Source organism: Corticium candelabrum, chromosome 1 (assembly GCF_963422355.1).
Source record: "Corticium candelabrum chromosome 1, ooCorCand1.1, whole genome shotgun sequence".
NCBI lineage: Eukaryota > Metazoa > Porifera > Homoscleromorpha > Homosclerophorida > Plakinidae > Corticium > Corticium candelabrum.
Window position 1 is genome coordinate 7865661 of NC_085085.1, and position 25352 is coordinate 7891012.

At 41.5% G+C, this 25352-nt stretch overlaps 2 protein-coding genes and 1 long non-coding RNA gene across 5 annotated transcripts; 1 reads left to right on the forward strand and 2 right to left on the reverse strand.

The window, feature by feature from the left end:
- Positions 1-7498: 7498 nt before the first annotated feature.
- On the reverse strand, positions 7499-9504 carry LOC134197623 (uncharacterized). Its single transcript, XR_009972689.1, has 3 exons — positions 9313-9504; positions 7688-7882; positions 7499-7623 (listed from the first exon to the last, which is right to left on the reverse strand). It is a non-coding gene; the product is annotated as an uncharacterized LOC134197623 (long non-coding RNA).
- Positions 9505-9638: 134 nt separating this feature from the next.
- LOC134186065 (protein farnesyltransferase/geranylgeranyltransferase type-1 subunit alpha-like) lies at positions 9639-21845 on the reverse strand. 3 transcript variants are annotated; one of them, XM_062653977.1, is made up of 5 exons: positions 21269-21843; positions 12487-12591; positions 11909-11971; positions 9887-10064; positions 9639-9822 (listed from the first exon to the last, which is right to left on the reverse strand). In XM_062653977.1, the coding sequence occupies exons 1-5, from the start codon at positions 21445-21447 to the stop codon at positions 9703-9705; spliced, it is 645 nt and encodes a 214-aa protein (XP_062509961.1). In that variant the 5' UTR covers positions 21448-21843; the 3' UTR covers positions 9639-9702. The 3 variants fall into 3 exon arrangements, with proteins under 3 accessions (XP_062509961.1, XP_062509975.1, XP_062509967.1); XM_062653991.1 differs by lacking the exon at positions 12487-12591 and having other exon boundaries at positions 21269-21845; XM_062653983.1 differs by lacking the exon at positions 11909-11971 and having other exon boundaries at positions 21269-21845.
- LOC134191465 (uncharacterized) lies at positions 21580-23653 on the forward strand. The gene is made up of 5 exons (XM_062660114.1): positions 21580-21590; positions 21887-21990; positions 22052-22176; positions 22241-22359; positions 22402-23653. Exons 1-5 carry the CDS (start codon positions 21580-21582, stop codon positions 23651-23653), a joined length of 1611 nt encoding a protein of 536 aa, XP_062516098.1.
- Positions 23654-25352: the final 1699 nt, after the last annotated feature.

Consider the following 25352-nt stretch of genomic DNA (forward strand, 5'->3'; position numbering starts at 1 on the left):
GCAATTTTGACATACTTATGTCTAATAGAATAGGCTAACACAATCTGGTCCACATGTATTGACAAAGAGTTAACAAGAAATTATCCAGAAATAGATAAAAATTAATGTGGTGTGATGCTACTTGCACGTTATTTTCGGCTCGAATACGGTGCAAAAGACTGACTTCCTGTAGAACTTTGTGACTTCAATGTAAGTGTTTTAGCTAATTTTTTATCCTAGAGATATCTTTATTGAAATAAAAATAGTAATTTTTTAGAACTTTCTTAAAATTATAATTAAATTTACCCAAATTATAATTTGTTTTTTACAAATCTACAGTTGCCGCAAATTGCTTTTATACTACTTACTTCACTCGCAGATTTCGATTAGTGTAATTGTTCATATATGATAAAATTTTACGAATTCTAAGTTTAGTTTTATTAATGATATTTTATATTTTCATTACTTTATGACACCTCAAACTGTCAGTTTTCGAACATATTTGATTAAGCCACGCCTAATTGAAACATGAAACTTGTCTATACCGAACATTAACAAGAAATTGATAGAAATCTTACCGAATTAGTTCAAATGTGTTAGAACGCATTTTGCGTCATTTCTCTTATACTCACAGTACGATTTTTAATGGAACTTATCCTCGCAGGCCAGGATCTTTCGCGCAGTCGCAGAGCTAACCGCATGTAAATCACACGATAAAAATGAGCTTTGCAGTATTTGCTCCAGGGCGAGAAGAGTCTGGTCGCTTTCGAGAACGTCATAGTTTGAACCCCCGATCCGTTTAGATAGCTTTATATAACTAATAAGTAAGCATATAGGTTTGAAAGTAGAGAACACGCGACATCGCTTCACGCAATTCCTTGTTTTGCACGAAGTACGTAGTTAACATCATCGTTCGTATCTAGTATGTATGTAGACACCTCAGCCATGTAATATTCTGCAGTGTCAAGAGTTTTTCAGTATTCAGTTTCGCCAACAGCACAACGCCGAATCTAGATCTGCAGCGCGATAATTTGAAAAATGAACTCATTGTAAGCGCTGTTAGTAAATATATGTAGTAGTCAGAGTCCGAGCATTGAAACAAGTCGTACGTGGTACACGTGCTACTACTACACTTTCTGAACATGGTAGGTCCACTACACTGCTGTTTTCATATGCCTCTATGTTTCCAGTTCACAGTGAAGAGAGCCAATATTGAACAAAAGTGCTGCTTGCTGAGTTGAAAGTACATAGACAGTATTAGAAATACACGCAAATCAGATCATGACGTGGAGAGAAAGAGTGAGAGTAAGAGAGAGAGAGAGAGAAAGAGAGAGAGAGAGAGAGAGAGACAGAGAGAGAGAGAGAGAGAGAGAGAGAGAGAGAGAGAGAGAGAGAGACAGACAGACAGACAGACAGACAGAGACAGAGAGACAGAGAGAGAGAGAGACAGAGAGAGAGAGAGAGAGAGAGAGAGAGAGAGAGAGAGAGAAAGAGAGAGAGAGAGAAAGAGAGAGAGAGAGAGAGAGAGAAAGAGAGAGAGAGAGAGAGAGAAAGAGAGAGTGAGAAAGAGAGAGAGAGACAGAGACAGAGAGAGAGAAAGAGAAAGAGAGAGTAAGAAAGAGAGAGAGAAAGAGTGAGAGTAAGAGAGAGAGAGAAAAAGAAAGAGAGAGAGAGGAAGAGAAAAAAATTGAGAGAAAAAGAGAGGGAAAGAAAGTTGGAAAAGAATAGCGAAAGAAGGAAAAAAAATAGAAAAAGAAAGGAAGAGAGAGAATGTGTTTTGAGGTGTGATCACTCGTTCAATCGTAAGAAACGATATCCAAGCTTTAGGTATTGTTACAGCTTGAACACAATTATTAAAAGTACGCGTTTGGGTTTGGTTAATTTTCATAAGCGGCAATCACGTACCGATAAGAATGTCTAACCTTGAGGTTCGCGAGAGTGTCTTTGTGATGAATGCTATAAAATGTATAAAATTTTAGTATAGCTCTTTTACAGAATAATTGCTTAATTAATTAAGTTGATCTTTTAGATCTTTATTAATATTAGCTGATAAGATAAGAATGAGTGGTAGATGGCCAGAGAATGAGAATTTTTTTGCTATAGCTAACACTTTTTTCTACTCATCTGGATTGATCAGGCTGGTGATTCTAAGGCAACACTACTTCTAAGATCTAGTTTGTTGTTTCTTTGACAGGTTTTTAACATTAATTACTAGATAAGACAACTGTAAACTGTTGTAATGTGATCAAGTATGAGAGCAATAATCAGTATAAATAGTTAAACTCATCATTAGTTGAACCATGGGACATTTATAATATGACATCATACAAAATTTCTGAGATAACTTACAAATATGTTAGTAACTTCGATTCCATTGTTTGAATGTTACTTATAAAATACTGTGATTGCAACTCAAAAGTGCATAATGCAATTGAACTAATCTCACTGTCTGCATGTGCATGTCTGAGTTTCTGTACACTAATTCAAAGAAAAAGTACTAATATACATTTAAATACGTAGAAAACTAGACACGTGCACGTACACGTTGAGAAATGTAAAACATTGTAATCTGTCCTTTGTCAAGGAAGCACAACTTGTTTGTTTGACACACCATCAATAAACTATACGTAGATTACGCTCTAAAAGACGATTCAGAAAAGAGTCGCGTCTAGATGCGCAAATGTGTGCTCACACATGACGCATATCAGGAACGCCAAATGCCTTAGCATTCTTATGGGTACAAAAAAGATTGCCGCCATTTGACATGCTGCTGCGTTCCAACACATTTGACACGTACAGACATGTGACATTCACGACCCATTACCAGCGAGGCAGGCATCGGCATTCAAGCCACTGCATACCAACGCATTCTTTTCGGAGGCGCATGAGCAGGAACTTCGTCGTCACGTGCCCATTGCAAGGCGATGGCAGCAACGAAATGGCATGTACACTAATTTACGCAGTGACAGAAGTCTTGTTGTTAAATACACGTCCAAATGTAGACTGTAGACATGGTTTCGATGAGCTAAACACGTAAAGCAATAGAATAAACACCATGTACAGGATGGACGCCCGATAGCCGCATTCTCGGAGCAGCTACACCAAACAAATAAAGTCAAGATGACATCACGATTGTCTATGGTCAGAAATAACAATACTTTTAGTCTATTGGTCGGAATTGCTTCATTTGCGTTTGCGCTAATTACGATAAACCCCTAACCGGGAAATCGGGGTATCGTGTAATTAATGATGTGTATATTCGAAAAGATATGGTTAAAGGCGTCGATCATCAACATACTACTTTATGACTAGTCGGACTGGCATTGCCTAGTACTAAAAACTATAGTTCTCCTTAAAAAGAAGTGACACGCTCATAATGTTTCGAAGGGCTATAGAATCCCTTCTCTCCCCTCGACGCTACGCCGCTGAGCAAAGTGTACAAGTAAGCAGACACCGTCATGCAACGGCACTAGTTGCTTTTCAGACTATAAAATGTCGCGTGATTTAGTAGGAATGAAAAGGAATTGATAGCCGTTTGTGACCACATAGGGACCAAACAATCGTACAGTTGCGTTCTTGCACGGAGCACTTGATACGTAAACACTACAATCTAATGCCTATTCTAAAGAAATAACGAGAAATGTATAAACATGAAAACAGTAAAGAGAATTTGATATAACAGGAGGGCATACATATTAAAAGGCTCGTTTTGCGTACTACACATGTCAGTATATAATAAATTGGATCGAAAGAAGACTTTCACGGTTGAGCGGGCGGTCGTCTGAAACTTTCGAACCCCACAGCCTATTGGCCTGGAAAGAGATCAACTAATAGCGTACGTTGATATAACAATGCAAACAAACAAGAAACAACGTGATTACAGTATAACAGAATTTATAACAGTGATAATTAACTAAAAAGTCTTTCACAAATCCTAATTTAATACTAATTAATCTAATATATAAAGCTCAAATTGTCTGTGTGTGTGTGTGTGTGTGTGTGTTCGCGTTTGGAGGCCACGTCTTTTGTCCGTTCGCAACCGAAATCGGTACGCACACTCGGCACGCACAGGGGAAGGTTTGCGTAAAAGAATTTAAAAATTATGCACCGGGTCCCCTCTCCAGGGGTCGACCCCCGCGTAAAATTTTTCGACAACGCACACTCTACACATTCCTGTTCATTCGAACACACGCCCATACCAGTCCTGTGTACACGGTGTGCATCGTCGTCCTTCGCAAAGCTTCGAGCGATCGAATATCTCTTGCCGACGAAACTTACTCTTCTAGCGCTTTCGTTTCTCTCCAAATTCTGATTGCATTTGCACCGAATCCAACCTACACGTTTTCTGCAGCAAGCGCTACACGGGGAGTGTGTCGATTTCGATCGAAACAAGCGCTAAGAACAAGATTCGAATTCATTCAGCATATCCGGGACCTCACAGCAAAGATGCACGTGACATGTCCACAGACCTATCTTTACACTACAGTATCTTGCCCGTACGAAGGACGGGCCATAGATCCTATCTAATATATAAAGCTCAAATTGTGTGTGTGTGTGTGTGTGTGTGTGTGTGTGTGTGTGTGCATGTTCGCGTTTGGTGGTCACGTCTTTTGTCCGTTCGCAACCGAAATCGTCACGCACACTCGACACGCACAGGGGAAGGTTTGCGTGAAAGTATTAAAAAAATTATGCACCGGGGCCCCTTTCCAGGGGTCGACCCCCGCCTAAAATTTCTCGACGACGCAAACGCTACACATTCCGGTTCATTCGAACACACGCCCGCACTGGTCCCGTGTAGACCCTATGCATCGCCGTCCTTCGCAAAGCTTCGAGCGATCGAATATCTCTTGCCGACGAAACTTACTCTTCTATCGCTTGCGTTTCTCTCCAAATTCTGATCGCATTTGCACCGAATCCAACCTACACGTTTTTTGTAGCAAGCGCTACACGGGAAGTGTGTCGATTTCTATCGAAACAAGCGCTAAGAACAAGATTCGAATTCATTCAGAATATCCGGGACCTCGCAACAAAGATGCACGTGACGTGTCCACAGACCTATCTTTACACTACAGTATCTTGCCCGTACGAAGGACGGGCCATGGATGCTAGTAGTTTATAAAATTAAAAAGTAAGTGAAAAGTTGGCGTAAGAAACGTAATGGCAGCATCGTTTTAAATCTCAAATAGTATATTAAGTTTAAAAGCGGCTGATTGAGGATGTGGCAGCCTTCATTGCTCGCCGAATATTGAGTAGTTTCGTAGCTAATGGAGCTAAGCCACCAGATAAGCCGTGCGCCTTGTGTTCTGTAGATTGCGAAACTATAAGATCAGCATTTGCCTATCTCTACTGTTGCTTATACCAACGTATAACCTACAAAAACACTTCTGACACAGCAGTCAATGATCAATTTGATAATCATGTAGTCAAAGTTACTTCTCACACAAAACGGTCGTAATGGACTTATCATGACACCTCGCACATTGGCCTGGGTCGGGCCGAGGCACCATAACTTGCATTCACTTAAGCAGTTTTTTACTTCTCGTGCAACACTAATGATGATCATATATGATGCCTGTTGAAGAACGACTTCTGCAGACAGTAGTCACCATATTCAGGGTTATTCCATGACACGTCAGCAGGTTGTACAAGTGAAATGCAGGATTCACAAGCACGTTAAAAGTACCTCGTGCACCGAACCCGCAGCTATTCCGCCAGCCACCAGGATTTCTCCTGATGAGTGGATGGCGTCAGGAGAAAAATCTTTCTCGAAGGAATGCAACATGAGACTACCTAAATAAATAACCATCACACAGTGGGTCAAGGAGAGTTGGGATGCCATGTCGGTAGATGTCATCAAAAAAGACAGAAGAAATTGAAACTAATAAAGTAGTTACAAATGAGTAGAACTACCGGTAGAAGATGATGAGTAGAAGTATAGTCATACAGCTAAGAGGAGAGGTATAGGCATAGATGATGAGTAGAAGTAGTCATACATGATGAGTAGAAGTATAGTTAAAGATGAATAGAAGTTAACTATATACATGTACATGCTGTAGTTTGACAATAGATTGCAACTACTGGTTTGCATTTGGTACACGAAAGTAACATTGAAAAAGCCGCACTTAAATTAAATGAACGCCGCAAGGTCCGGCATTTCGAAATGAATAAACACCGCGCGGCATTCCTTCGAGGAAGTACGGTACACATTCCATACTCTAGTACAAGTTTGCATGTTTGCGGTAACTTCCACTACAGGGTTTCAACAAATGCGTGAATTGTACTGTCTAGATAGGGCGAGGCGTTTCAGTAGGTTACGTAGACGGTCAGAAAACTCCGTTGCGACGTGTTCCTCACCAACGCGATGTGCTAGCGCGATTAGCCTAGGGAGACCGCAAGACTAATAAATTGTATATCATTGAATTGAATCATATTTACAAGAAATTGTACACAATTTGATGTATGCAGTGCATGTAACAGTGTCAATATCATATTATGCACCCAAAAAAAAGTTTATGAAAAATAAAAATTTGTTTAATAACCGCGAAGAATAGTAATTATAAATCACTTTACCTGCCGTTCAATTTATTGGAAGTCGAATTGTCCCAAAAACAACGTTCAGCAGACAACGTTCAAACTGAGGCCCCCTTTTAATTTCAATATTGAAACGGTGCAGGTTACTGCTCGGAAGGTGATGAGCAGACCACTGCAAACATAGAAATACTAGGAATAAAGACTGAATGTCATAGAACGTATTGCATCCTAAGTTGTTCCCTTGTTCTGCTTCGTTATGACACATGCCAACTTCAAAGATATCTAACGCGCTTTATCCGGGACCTTGCTACCACACCTACGGAAGAAGGTAACAGCGGGTTGATATCAGTCCGCCGTTTTCGGCCGCACTGATATCAATGGACACAAATATTGTAGCGCGCGTTACCAAATTAAGCGTTTTGTAATATCAATGCAACAATATTTAATATTAATGTACTATAACGTGCGCTATTCTGGATGGATGCCTTGTAGTCTCGTAGTGTTCTAAATAAACGAACTGTGGAACGTGTGTGCGCTGTTCGATCAGCAGCTCAGCTCCTTCTTTTAAAAGAGCCCCAGTTTGGGATCGTCGTATGCTGCACGTCGTGGAAACGGTACTAATCGACTTTTTAGTGAATTGGAGACGAGTAGTGGGTTTTAGAAGCCATACTCTTGCGATGCGATGATTGTGGTGCACTGAAAATCTTTTTGGTATGTTTAGATAATTAATTAAATTGATTAATAATAATTACAAACACATGAACACATGTAGTTGTACATGTGTTCAGTAATCATGTAGTCGTTATTGTAGAGTTATACATTGCAGAAATTTCCAAAAGGTAATTTCACAACTGAAAAAGGTCCTTGGATAGAATTATTGTCTGAATTCATGTTATTTTGTTTCTGCTGTGTATGAAATATCTGCAATAACTAATATATCATGTGTGTGTGTGTGTGCATGCGTGCGTGTGTATTTCATTACGTTGCATACAAAAACATGGTGTACACGAATTGGTGTACATGTACAAATGCCAGTGTGATAACTGGGACCACCTGAGAATCAGGGGCAGTTGAGGACAGTCCGTCGGGTTGTCGTAATTCACAGGTTCCGCCCTATGATTTGATATCAATCAACAAGTTGCTCATAATGTCATTACCGCGGTGTCGTGTGTCTTACCTTTGATAACGCTGAGAATGCTTCTACTGTGCCAGAGCTATTAAACGTTTTGGAAATTCGCTCATACATTGCCACGAAGTGTTCAGGACACACATTTTGGGTAAACAGAGGACACGGGATAGACGACAGTTCTGGTGACTCAATCATAGTAAACAGGAGTTCTTTTGTTTTAGTTGGATTGTTAGCAATAAACATCTACACAACAGCAGATAAGAGTCACACGGACACAAAGACACAGACATGGACACACACACACATGCACGAACACGCACACACACCCCTCCTCCTCCCTCCCTCCCTCCTCCCTCCCTCCCTCCTCCCTCCCTCCTCCCTCCCTCATCCCTCCTTCCCTCATCCCTCCTCCCTTCCTCCCTCCTTCCTCATCCCTCCCTCCCTCCCTCCTTCCTCATCCCTCCCTCCCTCCCTCCCTCCCTCCCTCATCTCCCCTCCCTCCCTCATCCCTCCCTCCCTCCCCTTCTCTCCCTCCTCCCTCTCTCCTCCCTCCCTCCCTCCCCTTCTCTCCCTCCTCCCTCCCTCCTCCCTCCCTCCTCCCCTTCCCTCCCTCCCTCCCCTTCCTCCCTCCCTCCCCTTCCCTCCCCTTCCTCCCCTTCCCTCCCCTTCCCTCCCTCCCTCCCCTTCCCTCCCCTTCCCTCCCTCCCTCCCCTTCCCTCCCTCCCTCCCCTTCTCTCCCTCCTCCTCCCCTTCCCTCCCCTTCCCTCCCCTCCCCTCCCTCCCTCTCCCTTCTCCCTCCCCTCCCTTTCTTCTCCCTCCTCCCTCCCCCTCCATCGACTTCAGCCAGCGAATGATTGCAGCATACTTCCAGTATAGTAAAGGTAGAGCTGATTAATAAACTAGTTCTACGGTATCCGTAAGCGCCTCGCGTTCTTGAGTAACACGTCCAAAGGAGTTTTTAGACCTTCTACTGAAACGCCGAGTCCTAGCTAGACCATACGTATTTGTTGAAACCCTAGCTGTCATGGAAGTAAACATGCAAGCTTCCTAGTAGTTTAGATTACGTATATAGGCCTGGTATAGGTAGTCGTGATTTGCGATCGTGATCATGACAATTGAAATGTACAGTCTAGGTATGCACTCAGTTCCGTTGTAACGACAATGGTATGGTATTTACTGACATAGAAATTAATATCAACAAATTTTGACTATCAACAGTGCTAGATGCAGCACAGTGTAGTAAAGGATTGATTGTAGTATGGGACGTGTGAATAGTTGACTATAGGTGGCATTCAACTCCTGAAGGTGTTTCTTGGTTGTCAAGTACACACACTCCCTAGCTACAATACAAAAGGATGAGGCGACGGAACTTCATGAAGCATTTTCTTCGTCGTTTGGTCACTTGCACGAATCGTTCTTAGACTCATCTGTAGTCGGACACGGAAACGATTTTTTAAGGTAGGTCCTAGCATGAAACGTGGTCGTGGGGAGAAGAAATTTTGAGATTTGTGTACATGATATATACCAAAAGCTTGATGGAGAGCCGTATAGGACCACGCCCATTTCTGTTGTGCGACCCGGATTAGAAGCTTCGCTACGCTCGGCAATTACATTGATAATGGATAGTAGAGTAACTGCGTCGACTACTTGCTAAAATTATGAAATATTTTTACCTCGCATTGCACTTCTTTCAGAAGCTCAGTTCAGCTCTTGTAAAATTCCTCTTGAATAAATGTCTCACCACCACTAAATTTTATAGGAATTAAACGTTTACGATATACCTACAGAAAGAGTACGCCTACTGTATGCATGAAGGATGAACAACAACAAACGGCGACTATGACATCATTCAGCACGCGTGCGCATCCCGGACAGATATTGGCACCGGACAATATTTGGCTGCCGTTATCCCCCCCCCCCCCGGGCAGTATTCGGCACGACACAGGAATGTGCACGCTACGTCGCTTGCAAGCATCTCCGCCCCCGTAATTGGACACCACCATCGTCTACCGGACATCACCATTATGGTACTGTGCTACCAATTTGGCATGGCAAACAAGCAACTATTCAATACTATCATTATCAGTCTGTAATTCTCTAGACTTCTGTTCTAGTTTCCGGCCTCTATAGTCCCAGTACTTTCTTCTTATAGTGTCCACATCTGATCCAAGCTGTCTGCACAACTGCATACACAACAGATAATATATGTCAGTCATCACTCATTTACAACAATGAAAGTAAAGGTACCTGTATGGCTTGAGACAAACTTTCTTCCCTGCACATATTTTTACTATCTAATGCTTCTTCTTCATATGTATCAACAAGAAAAGACAACAGGTGGGGAGATCGTATGTGATCAGACAACATGCCTAAGCAAATCTCTTTAAGACTACCATATGTGCTCTTCCTTTGGTCATCTAAAATTCTACAAAAATAAAGCAGCCCTTACTACACAGCAGCAAACGAAAATTACTGCATTCCATGTGGTGTTACTTATCTTCTGCAAGAAAAATTAGTATACTCTATACTAACTATGGTTATGTGAACTTCATCAGAAATTGAAACTACATAAAATTATGGGTATGATGACGTGTACATCTATCAATATCAAGCCTAGCCTCAGGGCACGGGAGGCTGAAAGTGTCATAGGCTCACGTGAGTCTGGGGACGACGCTATATCAAGCCAATGTGAAATTCATCTACTGTCAGTTCATAGCACATATCACAAGTGTACTTTCTGTATTTGCACTCACCAACACATGGTTGAGCAACAGTAACGGGAGTGAACTAAGAAAAGTAGTCTGATGTCTATGAAATCACTAATTAAATGGTGTAAGACTAGCAGTGTCCTTCTCCTTGCTATGTCCGTAGCCAGAGACAGCGGATGTAGGGCAAGAATAAGGGATGTGTACACAGTGGTCTGCATATGCTGAAAATGTTTCTATTGTCTCCCATGCCTCACAGGAAGTAGTAAATGCTGCTATTAACTTGCTCGTAATTTGCTTTATTAAAAGAAAGTATTTGCCCAACATTTGTAAAAAAAATGGACAGTCAATGCATTTGCACATGGAATTGACACTAAATGGAACCGTTCTTCCAGTCAAACCATCTATTATAACTTACGTTATTGCTACACTTGATAACCCATGTCTATACAGCACAAAAGAGACGAAGAAAAATTGTTTTGCTGTGTCAGCACTATGCTTAGACAAACTGATTGTGTGCCACTCATTCAGATAGTGTGGATGTACATAATACAGAAGAACTCTTTATCATATGTGTAAAATCTCCAAAAGTTGGATGGATACATGTGTCTTAAGGAATACAATGAATAGGAGACTGAGAAAGAGCATCAGGAAAGGGCCTTGGCAAAAACAAAATACGAGTCCGTGCACCACATATAAGTAGAAAGAAGGGGACAGTTTCTTGCTTTTCATACCAGCTTCACAGTCCAGTGAGTTCAAACTGTATATGTGGCAAAAAAGGCCAGTTTGCCTTACTTAAACCTTCAGATGTGTAGTCAGAAGAGTTTTGAAGGAGTTCATACTTTTGAGGGGATTTGTACTTTGGGAGTACCTTGAACGGTTTGTACCTTGAGGGGTATGTACTTCGAAAGAGTGTGTTTTGAGAAAGTTTATACTTGAGAAGGTTCATAAGTTGAAGGGGTTCTTAATTTAAAGAGGTTTGTGTAAACCCCTTAAGATGTTCGGCAAATGGAGTAATTCATGGGTACTGGACTGTGATACTGTGTGGACAGGAGAAAGAAGAGAAGTTACTCATACTGTTACTGAGTTTTTCTGTGTTTAGCACCTTCCATCTTCTGTTTTCAAAACAACCACAATATGGCTGCAAGGCAAAAAATGCAAACATAGACAAAGAATAGAAGCACCTAGCTAAATGATGTTTGTACTACATGCTGCTAGAACAGCATGCTGCTTGAGAGACATGATGAGTAATTTCCTTCATTTTAGATTTGCTGCCTTTAGCCTAGATCATATACCATCTCTTGCTGCATCAACATCATGATCTTGCGGAGAGTTAGTCAAGTTATTTCACACATAAAATTTGACTATTTACACTGTAAGCATGCAATTCTGGCCTAACATCAAATCTAATAAACAGATATTTAATACGCCCTAACTGCTTTATTGAAAAAAAGACATCTGTGACACCAAGGTTTAATAATAACAATTACCAGAAGCAAATTCTCAACTCAGTCCACAGCTTTCTAAAAGTGTTGCAATACTGTCTAGTTATTCAGCATCTTACCCAGATAGATAATTCCATGCACTTTCGTTATTTGGTGCCTTCTTGATGAATCCAAGAACATAACTAAACACAGATTAGTAAAACAACTACATTTGTCAAACTAGACAGCCCTAGACAGCACAAACCTCCACTAAGGCAGCCTTGCTATGTCAGAGTGTCATTACAATTACATTGATTACAATTAGTTCCACAGCAACTATCTAAAGGCTTTTGTGTTCACCTTAGCATGTACACACCGTTAACCAACACAATTTGAGATGGTATGGGTGTGCTGGAACGAAATTGGAGTCATCTCACTTTTCTTGTCAAAAATTCTAAGCCGAGCTGACCTCTCAAAAAGGGACACTGATTCGGACATTTAATCCCAAAAACTAATCAATCTTTCTCTATCAACGTTCTATCATCGTGTCAAATTTCATCAAAATCCAAGCATGTATTTTTAGTGATCCTGCCCACAAATAAACAAACAAACAAAAATGCACATATGCAGACAATCCTGCTAGAGACAAAGGTAATAACACTGGCATATTAGATACATCAAACCATTAGATAAGAATAAACTGCCAGTGCTGACATACCTGACATCTTGCTCTAGCACATCTTGTGTCCACCCAGTTGTACCGCTAATGACAAAATGGCGTTGATTCCAAGCTGAGTTATTTCTCAGATCTTGATGCAGTAAGCTAAACAAACAGTTGATTCCTAAATTCCCTATCAATGTGACTCTCTCATTTCCTAAATAATTTCCCATCCTATTATCCAGATATAGCTACATGGCAACACACTACATTAACAAATTTAGCTCACAACTGAGAAAGTGAGTTTCATAGATTTCCCATATAGTTAATTTACAAGCAAACTGTTAGATATATAGGAACAACACATGTGCTTGTTGTAACACAGCATAGCCAAACTAAATGATTTAAGTACATAATATTTGGTTAATGGTAATTAAACCCATGTACCAGTTAAAGTCTGACAGAAATAATCTGGTTACCGTATTGTCGCAAATTAAAGCCGTGTTAATATCTGTATAAGCCGAATTGGAATTTACACTAATATTTAAGACAGGCTAATATTCAAGACAGGCTTATATGCCATTTGAACACGCTAAGGTCTAGACATATGCCACTTGAAAAAGCATGATTTGTTAATTAAAATATATAGACATGATTCAAAAGCATCAGTTGAATCTTTGTCATCATTGTCAGTGTCATTAAACACTGCAATCATATGACAACACATGCGCACATGACCGTGTGTGTATGCATGCTGTGTGTTTTGAACAAAGATTGGCTTCTAAATGCAACCAGTTTGTACATAGCACGTAGTCTTCGATTTTCAGCTTTTATTCGAGACCTTCTTGTATTCAAGGTCAGCTTTTAATTGCGACAATACGGTAACAGGTGTGTGCATGTTTGCATTGGCACATGAACACACACACACACACACACACACACACACACACACACACACACACACACACACACACACACACACACACACACACACACACAATTTAGACTGCCCGTTCCCGACGTCGAACGGTATGCGCTGAGCGTGTCGTTTACTGCGGGCGACGCTGGGAAACGGAAGATATTTTTGCTGATATCCGGGTCTTGAAAAAATATGCCCACAGTCGTTTGCCAATCTACGACCGTTGAAGAACTGCCGTGTTTGATGCACCTGTTCCCCGAAACGCCAACAACATCTTCGAAGAGACGACGTTCAGCGGGACTGCCGAAATGACGAGAGTCGGTACGGGTCGTGACTTCGCTAGATATGGGGAACGGATTATCCGGGTGAGTACTGCATGTGACCTCCAGTTCTGCTCTGATGGATTCGTCTAACTGCACGTGACTTCATTTCGGACAGCGCAATATCCGGGAGTGCTATATGATTCGTCTAACTGTACGTGACTTTATTTCATTCAACGGGACAGCGTAATATCCGGGAGTGCTATACTATTGCAAGTGTCTACGCGACATTTTTATTCATTGCAATCATTCATGGCCAACATCACCTATGATACCATCAAACGCATTTTTAGATACTTTCTGCTATAATCTCTACCTATAAAGGCGACCTGTCTCTCCTCCACTTCCGTGTTGTATTGGCTCTATATCTATGACAAACGTGTGTGTCAACTGCAGTGCTATGAAGTGGAAAGGAGAAGCACCTGGCATGTGTTGTCCCCGGGCGAAGCCGGGCATTGGAGCGTGTGTATATATGTATATATATATATATATATATATATATATATATATATATATATATATATATGTATATATATATATGTAGTGTTCCGTCCATTGGGCGGTTAAAATTTAAAAAAAAAAAAAAAAAAAAAAAATATATATATATATATATATATATATATGTATACACACACACACGCGCACACACACACACACACACACACACACACACACACACACACACACACACACACACCGTATCTCCACGCATTTAGCTGCAGGGCTCTTAGTAGAACATTTTGGTACTATGTGCCTTTGTATAGTGTCTTAGGGAATAGGGTAGAAGCCATGCAATTCCCTGGAGGATATTGCAGACAAAGGACAACATCACTGTTATAGAAAGTTGATGAAAGTATGCAGCATGTGCAACTGATGCATGAGGTCAGTTCCTACTGACAATTTATCAAGCAAATCAGAATCCAAACTATGGCCATCAGTGATGTCTTCCTTTGTCTGCAATCCTCCAGGTAATTCCATGGCTTCCACCCTATTCCCTAACCACACTGTACAAAGGCACATAGAACCAAAATGTTCTAATAAGAGCTGTGCAGCTAAATGTGCAAAAATATGGTATATCTACATATTTATGACTCTGATTTGGTTGCTTCCTCCACAGATAAATTGTCAGCAAGAACTGACTTCATGCATTAGTCGAACATATGCTGCAGACTTCCATCAACTGTATAACAGTGATGTAGTCCTTGTCTGCAATCCTCCAGGAATTTCCATGGCTTCTACCCTATTCCCTAACTACACTCTACAAAGGCACACAGTACCAAAATGTTCTAATAAGAGCTCTGCAGCTAAATGCGCGAAAATAGGGTATATATATATACCAAGTCATGACTCGTCTGACTCGTGCCATTTGAACAATCCAGTTGGATGCCGTCACTTCAAAGACGTTGCTGCTGTTGGAGAAAGACGTATCGAATGTGGCAGGTAGTGGAAGCGTGTACAAGGGCAAATGAAAGGGTAGGCAAATTTTCTCAAGAGTCAAAAATAGAAAAAATACATCGCCTTCTTCCACTTTGCCCGCAATAAATGACATGCTCCGCACATACCGTCCCAAGTCAGGAACGGGCAGTTTGCACCATTCCACAGATATTTACGTGAGAGTAGATGCAGGTTCGATCAGCAGAAAATCGCGATGTCCCGGGAAAAGTCCGGAAAATGACGACAGCTTCACTTTCAACCTGTGTTGTTTCAGCATTGTCCAGTCCTAAATTCAACAGAGGTTGGACGTGGGGCAGCGAAGATACAGGGGGGCTGTACATACAGACACAGACAGACAGCTATCCTTTCTAGATAGAGATAAGCCGAATCGGAATTCAGGCTAATATTTAAGACAGGCTTATATCCAAGACAGGCTTATATGCCATTCAAGCACGCTAAGGTAAACATGAGACAACCATACACCACTTGAAAACCAAGATCTGTTTAAGATATACAGACATGGCTACCCGGAGAGATCTCAGTTTCAAAAGCATCAGCTGAATCTTCGTTATCATTGTCAGTGTCATTGAACGTTGCATGCATGCGTTCTACGCATTCTGTGGGTCTTGACAAAGATTGACTTGTAAACACAACCAGTTTGTACGTAGCACGAGGTTTGCGATTTTGGCTTTCATTCGAGATCGGCTTGTATTCGAGGTCGTCTTTCATTTGTGACAAAACATTAGCTTCGACACTAGGCCTTCTTTGCTTTTGGTTGTCCTTCCACGTGAGGATAGCAACGGGGCGGTATCACGTGATGTTGTCTCCGTAAAGTAAAGGAAGGCCTAGTAACTCTATGTTACTAGGTTACTAGTAAATCATATTTCGCAAATGATGATTGGTCAACTGTAAATCACATTTGAGTTACTTCCTGATTATTTCCTCTGAAACATGCGGAGATCAGTAAACAATCGCCCACCTCACAGGTGTCACTTAGTGTGCTACAACATCTCAGAGTAAACTCGCCAAATCTACATCAAGAATACTTCAAAATTTGAAAACTGTCAAGGCCGTTTCAAGAAATTCGTCCGCCAAGTGTAGCGTTTGCTATGGTGGTCAGTCGGCAACCAACGTTTTGCTCCTTTCAGTTACATGTAGACAATATTGGCTTGCGGTAACGAGCAACCTGTAAACACCACAGTGACTCAGCACCTACACATAACAAGGATAATAAGTTAGATCACGCGAGCCTTACCGACGCGCTCACATTCCCGAAAGTGGTCTCTCTGTTGTCTCTTTGTTGCTCCAAGCATGGTGGAAACCATCATGCTACTTTCAAAAAGTCTAGAGACCGACCTTCATGCAATTTATCTCCGTCCGGCAACATTCGAGAGAAGTGGTATTTTGAAAAACTCTTTGGCGTTGAATGCAATGGACACTGTCATCAATTGTCTTCTAAAAGCTTAGGAAGCACCCATCCCTACGCTTTCACGAATGCCCTTGATCACTGGACCTCGATATTTCGGCTGCGCGTTAGACGCTTGCACACTTTGGAATGTGCCTTTAATGTGAGCTTCAAAGGTCTTGCACAAAAGAGGAGAGAAGAGAACGATCCATCAATTGTCAATCATTATTTCAGAGTTGGTGCCAAGTTTGAGTGTTGCTTCAAAGTCAACGTCTTCTGACTTACTGCGGCAGTATAGTGGACAGGAATCATGTCCTGTCTGAGTTTCTCGCAAGAAGTCTCTTGGACACTCTGATGCACTAGTGGTCTTGCATGCAGGGAGAATTTGGATTGATCTTCCCACAATCCGTGAACCAATTGTTTACATATCTCAGCAAATACACCAGAGTTTCCTTCACGATCCGATAACTCATCACTAATTATTTGTCGATGTTAAAGGGGAACTCTCACCAAAATCAACCATCTCTCAGATGAAAGCTGTCACTTCATGATACAACCCTTTGCAACCGTTTACTGCAGAAGTTTACCGTAACGAAGAAATAAAGTATTAAAATTACCTGCGTGGGCGTGTTTAGTACACGTATGTGGCATGAGTGTAACTCTGATTGTTGGTTAGCAAGGAAGACCGATACCTGTGTACATTTCAAGGTAAGAATTGTGAGACATATGGTGTCAAGTTGAGATTTAGTGACTAAAGCAAACTAGGATGCAAGTATCGACTGTGTCAATACAACTGTGGAGCCTCAGAAGGAGACCCTTCTTAGATTAGTTCATAGATCATATCTCGCTGCATTTTGGGTGCATTAGGAGCACTTGGTACGGTTAAACCTAAAGTAGATACTTCCAGAGAGTAAGACTTTGTGCTACATACGGGGAATCGTCTGAACTCGTTGCCCATTCTCTGCTTCTGTGGCTGTCTGGACTGTAGGTTTCCTGCAGGAAGATACCAGGCCTTGTATCTTTCTTTCAACAAGTTTTAGTATTTGGTGAGAGTTCTCCTTTAATGGCATGAAATTTTCCCTCAGCCATATCAAGATGTGTGCATGAGGAAGACTACATGCTTGCTGTTCAATAGTGTACATGTGGCACTTTGTTTACCAAAGACGCCACTGTCCTCTGTAATAAGTAGTCTCATCATGAGCTCATCACCTTTCAGTTTAAACACCCTGACTATGATGTCGAGTATTCCAGGTGACTTTTAGCCTTCATAAAGCTTGTTTTCAATCTCCTTCCATTTTTCGATTGCAAGTGAATGTGAGGAACAGATCACGCCTTCCATAATGCCTGACATGTGTCATTGCATCCTTCGTTTCCTCATGCATATACCGAGGTCCTCCTGTCAAGGATGAACGTACAATAACTAATCTAGATACACCTCGAGCATTTTGACATCCATTTAGATTTATAGCATCACTGAGAAGAACATACTCTTCAACACGTAAACTTTTTGATTTAGTCAAATATAACCAAGACGCTCACTCTCAATTCTTGCATGTTGATCTACGACATACTGGGTGGAAAAGGTTGGCACACCACAGGATGTAGTTTCCGCATTCTTTATCTATGCTCATGAAGGTGTAAAAGTCCTTGGGAGACACAGTCTCGGCAGGATGAGTTTGACCTATTGTTTTGATATTTTGAGGAAAGTTGAAGTGGTATCTATCTGTACAACCTTCTCTTTTCCAGAAGAAAACGGTAGGAATGGGTATGGCTTCTTAAAAAACAATTTCATACTGTGATATTTTGTCTGATGACACGACAGTAGCAAGAGATCCGTGCTGTACTCTCCATGACTGTGACTGTCGAATATAACAGTTTACCACAGTGTAAATACCAAGAGCATGGCGTTGCCACCAGAATTCCAGCCACACAGTTGTGACAGCTACATCTTGCAATCCTTGAGAGTTCTTCTCCAAACCGTCCCCACTCATCATCTCTCTAAAAATACATCATTATTGACAAGCAAATTTAGAGACTGTTCGAGATGGACGGCCTCCTCTGCACTCAAAAACTCCCACACAGGACAAGTTATCGTATTCTCTGTTTCCAGAACGCATGCAGGTGAGCAGAGCATTATGATTGCTAGAAAAGGCAAGAATGTCAACATTCTCGACAAGAAGCTTATGCACAAAGTTTCACGCTAATTAAGAGTGCACGCATTGCTTCCATTGTGAGTCGATGGAGATTGGCAATCACCATGAGAAAACAATATTTCAGATGCTCCTTTTGGACAACATAATGAACAATCCATTGGATGTTCATGATGTGGCTTCAAATCTTGTCTTGTTTTTTATGTTTAAGGGCCACTGCAGTGCAAAAATCAAAAATTAATTTTAAGCTAACTTAAAAGATCTACAAAAGTGTACTTTAGCCTGAGCTGTTTCAAAGCTTTGGACTCAGCAGTTTTCAAATGGTATTGTGGAAGGAGCTTTGCACTGCTCTCATTCTCTCAAAACGCGAGCTAAAAATTTAATTATATTTTTCTAGACTATACACATGTAGATCTTTCATTTTAGCTTAAAAATAATTTTCAATTTTTGCATTGCAGTGGCCCTTTAACATTATGTCAAATACATTGCAAGAATTTCCTGATGCACTAGTCATTGAAACATCAGCAGAAAAAGAACTGGCAGCCTTGCTAAAAGACTGGCTTGCTTGACCCTGAGAGTTACCTTGGGTGTTTGGAGAAATTTTTCCGGACATTAAAGTTGACTGTGTACTTGCTGCTAAAATTGTACCAGATTGGTTGACCTTGGCGTCTCTAGATGTCTGTGACTGTTGAAATTGAATCAGTCTCTACCTTTAACTGATCACTCTGTGAAAACAAAGGAACTGGCACTGCAGAATTAAAATCACTGGGTTCAGATGATGGCGGGGACGTCGTTTCAAGATGAAATAGTGACAAACATGATAAGCAGAAGTAGGATTTTCTTTAGTTTGTCCAGCAGCTTCTGCCACATGTACCTTTAATGAATCTCTCATTTCTTGCAAAGGAACAAACATCAAGTAACTTTCTGTGCCGCGGTTCTGAGTGATCGTGAGAAGGCTACACAGAGACGAGTGACTAATTTGATGCGAGTTTTGGTCTTGGTCAAGTCTAGATCCAAAAATTCACGTGCTATGTCTGCACTGCTATGCAGTATAAAGAGTAAATGCTTTCGCAAATCTAGAAAGAAAAGGGAAGCTCTGATCCCCACTGATATCACACACCTCACTGACTTTAGCCCAATAAATAGTAGGAGTGTTTTCTACATTGTATTCTAGCATTGGTATTTGTGTTATTCACGCTGCAATCCAACTACTTCACTGAAATTGATAACTTGCAGGAAGCGTCTAGCGAGACACCCAACCACGACAGAAGGGATCCAACTGCTAATTCATTAGAATAGAGTAAATATGCCTGGTTGTTGTTGGGAAAACGTACACGTGCAAATGTAACTATAGGCGTTGTTTCTATGTGCTAAACCCATAAAGCACAGGATTATATAACACCATGTACAGGACAGACGCCCGATGGCCAAATTCTCAATACAGCAGCTACAAACGAAGAAAGGTGAAGCCTCGTGCATGCATCGCGTTCGTCTATTGGTCAGTAATGACACCAATTCTCGTCTATTGGTCGGAATAGCTTCATTTGCATCTGCTCTAATCGAGTATAAATACGGTCGGTCGGTCGCACCTCAAACGATTACTATACCCTTAGTCCGGATATCCGGGCCTTGAGTAACAACTAATAATCTAATCTGCTCATGCGAAAAATGAGCTATTTGGCTAGTCATGCTATTTTCTTGAGTACATAGCTATAATGCCAGCTAGATCTCCATCTAGTTCATAGTAGATGCTTCTTCTCCTTTCTTGCTTGGCCTTGTCCAAGGTCAACATGTATATAATTCCTAACGAAGGCTTTTGCCAAATCTACCAATTGCCATCCACCATGCAGATATTGCTTGATCAATTAACACGTTCTTGAACACAATTTTACTTGGTGTCTGCCTAAATGCCACTCAGCTTTATCATTTTGACAAGAGAGCCCCTCTTACGCTCTGCTGAATGAACCTTGGTAGAAGCATGATCAGTAGCAGCTCATACTGCACAACTTGCAGCAGAGCCATGAAAAACCTTCCCTCTGGAGTAATGAGGAACAAAAGCAGTTAGTGTCCTGATGTGTGCTAATCAGCAGAGGTGTCCTGCTGTTCCGATGGGAATGAATTAACTTAATTACGGCACCTGCATAAATTAACTTAACAAGTAACAACTTTCACAAGTTTGAAGCTTGTACCAAGATCCTCCATTAGCACATATCACAACTCAAAAGACACAGGAAAGAACTACTTGTTTCCTGGACAGGACCAAGTGGCTCTCCTGGGACACACTCCACCTGTCAAAGACAAGTGGACAGGCAATCAATTCAAACCTTGAAAAAGTATTTTGATAGATTCTATTCGGTGATTCCAGATCCTGAACTATTGCTATTCACCACTATTCTAACCACTTGAACACATGGGCATGATTGAGGTATTTAAGACAAAATTTGGTAGATTTTTTATCTGTGACTCACAAATTTGTCGATTTTCCAAATTAAATTCATCAATATTTAATCTTATACAACATATGTCCATATCCTCAGCGTCTACTGTATATGAAGCAGCTCAACACTCAGTTTCTAAACTGTGCAATACAACAGTAAATTCTGTGTTTTCTCACCTATCAACATAATCCAGCTCTCCATCCCACAAATGAAACTGCTTAATCAACCATTGTCTGTGACTCCAAGTATGATAGTTCTTTGCATCATTTTCTAATATCTCTTCAGCAAAATCAAGTTCCCCACTGGGATCTCCAATCCATTCAATCAAGATTCGTCTGTGATACCTAAATAACATCTCAGTAAACAATCGACATACACCAAGCCTACAGAACTATTTAATATCAGGTTTCTATGTGCATGTGAAAGTACTCAATGTTTTCCAAAACTGAGGACTAGGAAAGAACGACACAAGACCACACATATTAAAATGACAAAAAGGTATTGAAGAGCATGTCAAAGTAGGTACATATCATGTCTAGTCTATCATCAGACTTCTTCAAATTTAATACTTGTACAAAATTGTTGTCACACCACCCTCATGTCTTCCAATAGTTGTTGACTGCTATTCTTTATGCTCAAAATACTGTTGATTAGTGATAGTAACATGTTTCACAAAAAAATTGCATCATTCAGCAAACACGTAAAGACCACATCTTATCAACTTCATAAGACATATGTGATGTAGTAGATTGTTTGACAGTTAGAGTTGCTAATTAGATTAGTATTGTATTTAGTAGAGACATTGAGAGAATAGATTGCCTTCTTAGTCAAGTGTCTGGTGTAGACGGTCATGCGGTAGTTGCTCGCATTCTACAGTCGAGTTGGATCCTCTCGGCAGGTATCCAATAGCGTGTGTACGGGTGTGATCGAGTAGGCTTCTCAGTAAGTCTACTATACAGAAACAACGACGCGTAACGTTGTTGCATTTGGTGACAAGGAGCGGGATATAGAGCAAGATATCGGAACACAATTCGGACAGATCGTTTCGGTTATCAGTCCTCGTTTAGTGTTGGCGCATTGTAATGTGTGAGTGCATTTGTGTACGTGTGAGTGCATTTGTGTACGTGTGAGTGCTGCGCCCTATGTAGAAAAGCGGTATCATGGCAGAAGGCGGTGAAGTTGATCAGCAAGGTCAACCAGCATTGGTGTCTGGGCAGGGATCGTCAATTCTGGCAGTCCCAGAGAAGTTTGCAGACGGAGACGTTGAGTTATAGCTAGAGCACTTTGCTTTGTGTGCGGCTGCTAACAGCTGGAATGCGGATGCCAAAGCGAAGATTCTCCCAACGTACTTGAAAGGACTGGCATACGCTGTGTACCATCGACTGACAGCAGAACAGAAGGCTTCGTACGATGTGCTAGCTACGGTGTTGAAAGAAACTTTTCTGCCTGGAACAGGAGAACGACGTCGGTTAGCGAGAACACAGTTCTCAGAGCGATCGTTATGTGATGGGGAAGCGCTTCAAGTGTATGCGAGAGAACTAGAAGATCTACTGGATCGTGCTATGCCTGGGCTGGCGGAAGATCTGAGAGAACAACAGCTCATTGATCGTTTTGTTGAAAGTCTGCTCCTGCACGCCAGGTATCAGCTGGATTTACACCCGCAAGTGACATTCCAAGGTACAATTGTTAGAACTCGTGAATTGATGTTGTTGAACGATAGGCAGCGGCAGCGCAGTGGGCACAAGTTTGTTAGTGTTAGCGCAGCTTGTGCAAATAGAGAAACAAGAGTCATCAAGGATCTGAAAGAGAGATTGAACGAGATGGAAAAGGCGCTAAGTACTGAAGGAGTGAGTGCGACAAGTGATAACAGGCAATCAGGATCAGGTGAATTGCCTGTGACGCAAGACGTTCATCACACAAGCACTGGACGAGGACTTCGATGTTTCTTGTGCAACGAGCAGGGACATATGAAAAGAAATTGTCCACACAGAAGTATGCAGAAACATGTAGGCCATTGCTTCAAGTGTAATCAGATGGATCATTTAATGAGAGATTGTCCAATAATTCAGCAGACAAAGCCCCAAATGACCACAAGGACACAACAACAGCAACAGTACATGTATGCACAACCAGATTACAGAAAGCACTCAACAACAGGTGGTAAGGCACCAAGAAGGGGTGTTAGAAGTGTGTCTGGTGCGTTGATAAGCTCAGTGATTGTCACTGGTTGTGTGGATGAGATGGAAACGTCTTTTCTGATTGATAATGGCTCTCTAGTTTCACTGTTGCCTAGAAGTCTGGTCGGTGACAAGAGCACATCATCAAGTGGGACAAGATTACAACTGAAGACAGTTGATGGCAGTAGTCTGAAGAGCGAGGGAGCTGGTAAAGTACTTGTACGTTTGGCTGCATGGGTATGTTCACACCAACTTATGGTAGCAGATGTAGATATGCCTATCTTGGGAGCTGACTTTTTACTTGATCATGGGATGATCATCAACATGGCTAAGTGCCAGTTGGACTGGATAGGATGTACATTACCCCATAACAGTAGTAGCTGAGCAAGTATATTGTATCTTGAAGGAAGACTTGAACTCAGTGGGAATGGAGAGGCAGATTGTTATGGCTTGTCTTGTAGACAGAGAGGGACAGGCAGTACATGGTTTACGTAACTGCTTGCTGGAACCAGATTGAGGGTTCATGGACAGAACTGAAGTACTGGTAGCCAGAGTGTTAGTCGACACGACTTTGCAGAAATACCTGTCCAACTGACGATGATGCATGACACGAAACTACTGAAAAGTACTGTCTTGGGAACTATGTGCCCAGTAAGGGAAGCAGAACCAGCGAAGGTAGCTGTTGTACAAGGTTTGCCTACGAAAGTAGATAGTATGGCACCCAAACAGTTTTAAGTCAATTGACTTTACGCAAAGTGTCTTGATAGACAAAGAGCAGAAAGCTTTGAAGCACTTGCTGTTGTCGAACCAACAGCTATTTACAAGTGGGCCAAGTGATCGTGGAAGAACAGAAGTGGTAACCCATACTACTACGACAGGAGACACGTTGCCACAGAAACAGGTACCAAGAAGATTACCTCACACACTTCAAGGGGTTGTTGAGAAACAAGTAAGGGAGATGCTTGAGCAGGAGGTGAATCAACCATCAGTGAGTCCATGGAGTTCACCTGTAGTCTTGGTACGTAAGATAGACAACACATATCAGTTCTGTGTTGATTACAGAAAATTAAATGGCATAACAGTTAAAGATGCTTATCCCTTGCCAAGAGTAGATGAAACGTTAGAATCATTAGGTGGAGCTTCCTATTTCTCGACTTTGGACTTAGCGAGTGGGTATTGGCAGGTAGCAATGGATCCGGAGGATAAAAAGAAGACAGCTTTCTCTACCAAACAAGGCCATTTTGAATTCAACGTAATGCCATTTGGCCTTTGTAATGCTCCTGCCACTTTCCAGAGGCTCATGGAATATATTCTAGCTGGGCTACAGTGGGATCATTGTTTAGTATATCTTGATGATATCGTTGTCTTTTCTACGACCTTTGACCAACATGTGAAAAAGCTGAGAGCTGTGTTTAGCAGACTTAGTGCTGCTGGGTTGAAGTTAAAGCCAAGCAAGTGTTACTTTGGGCAGAAATCGGTTAATTATTTGGGTCATGTAGTTGGAGTGGAAGGATTGCAACCGGATCAGAGGAAAGTGCAAGCAGTTATGGACTTTCCCAGACCAGTGGATGGTGCCGGAGTACGTTGGTTTTTGGGCCTAGTAGGATATTATCGCCGCTTTATTCCACACTTTTCGTCTGTTGCAGCTCCATTGTTTAAGATACAAAGTAGTGGTGCTCATTTTGACTGGACAGATGATTGCCAACAGCCATTTGAAGTCCTGAAGCACAAGTTGACAGCTGCCCCAGTAATGGCTTTCCCCAGGTTTGAGGAAGACTTTGTGTTAACTATGGATGCGAGTGAAGTAGGGTTGGGTTCAGTGTTGTCACAGAAGTACTGTGGAGGAGAACACGTAGTAGCCTATGCAAGTCGAGTGCTACACAAGGCTGAGAAGAACTACAGCACAACAGAAAGAAAGCATTGGCTGTAGTTTGGGCGGTAACACACTTTCGTCCATATTTATACGGAAGGCGGTTCACACTTTGGACAGATCATTGCCCATTGCAATGGCTACGTTCCTGCAAGGAACTGAGAGGAAGACTGGCGAGGTGGTTACTCACACTAAGTGAGTACGAATGGTCAA

Coding starts and splice junctions, on each gene's coding strand:
- LOC134186065 (XM_062653977.1), bottom strand. CDS start 21,447: ATGTTATTTAGGTATCACAGACGAATCTTGATTGAATGGATTGGAGAT. Junction 10,065..11,908: donor GCATGGAATTATCTATCTGG/GTAAGATGCTGA, acceptor TTATTTTTGTAG/AATTTTAGATGACCAAAGGA. Junction 9,823..9,886: donor GTTTGTCTCAAGCCATACAG/GTACCTTTACTT, acceptor TTGTGTATGCAG/TTGTGCAGACAGCTTGGATC.
- LOC134191465 (XM_062660114.1), top strand. Junction 21,991..22,051: donor GAGTTGGATCCTCTCGGCAG/GTATCCAATAGC, acceptor TCTACTATACAG/AAACAACGACGCGTAACGTT. Junction 22,177..22,240: donor TAGTGTTGGCGCATTGTAAT/GTGTGAGTGCAT, acceptor CGCCCTATGTAG/AAAAGCGGTATCATGGCAGA.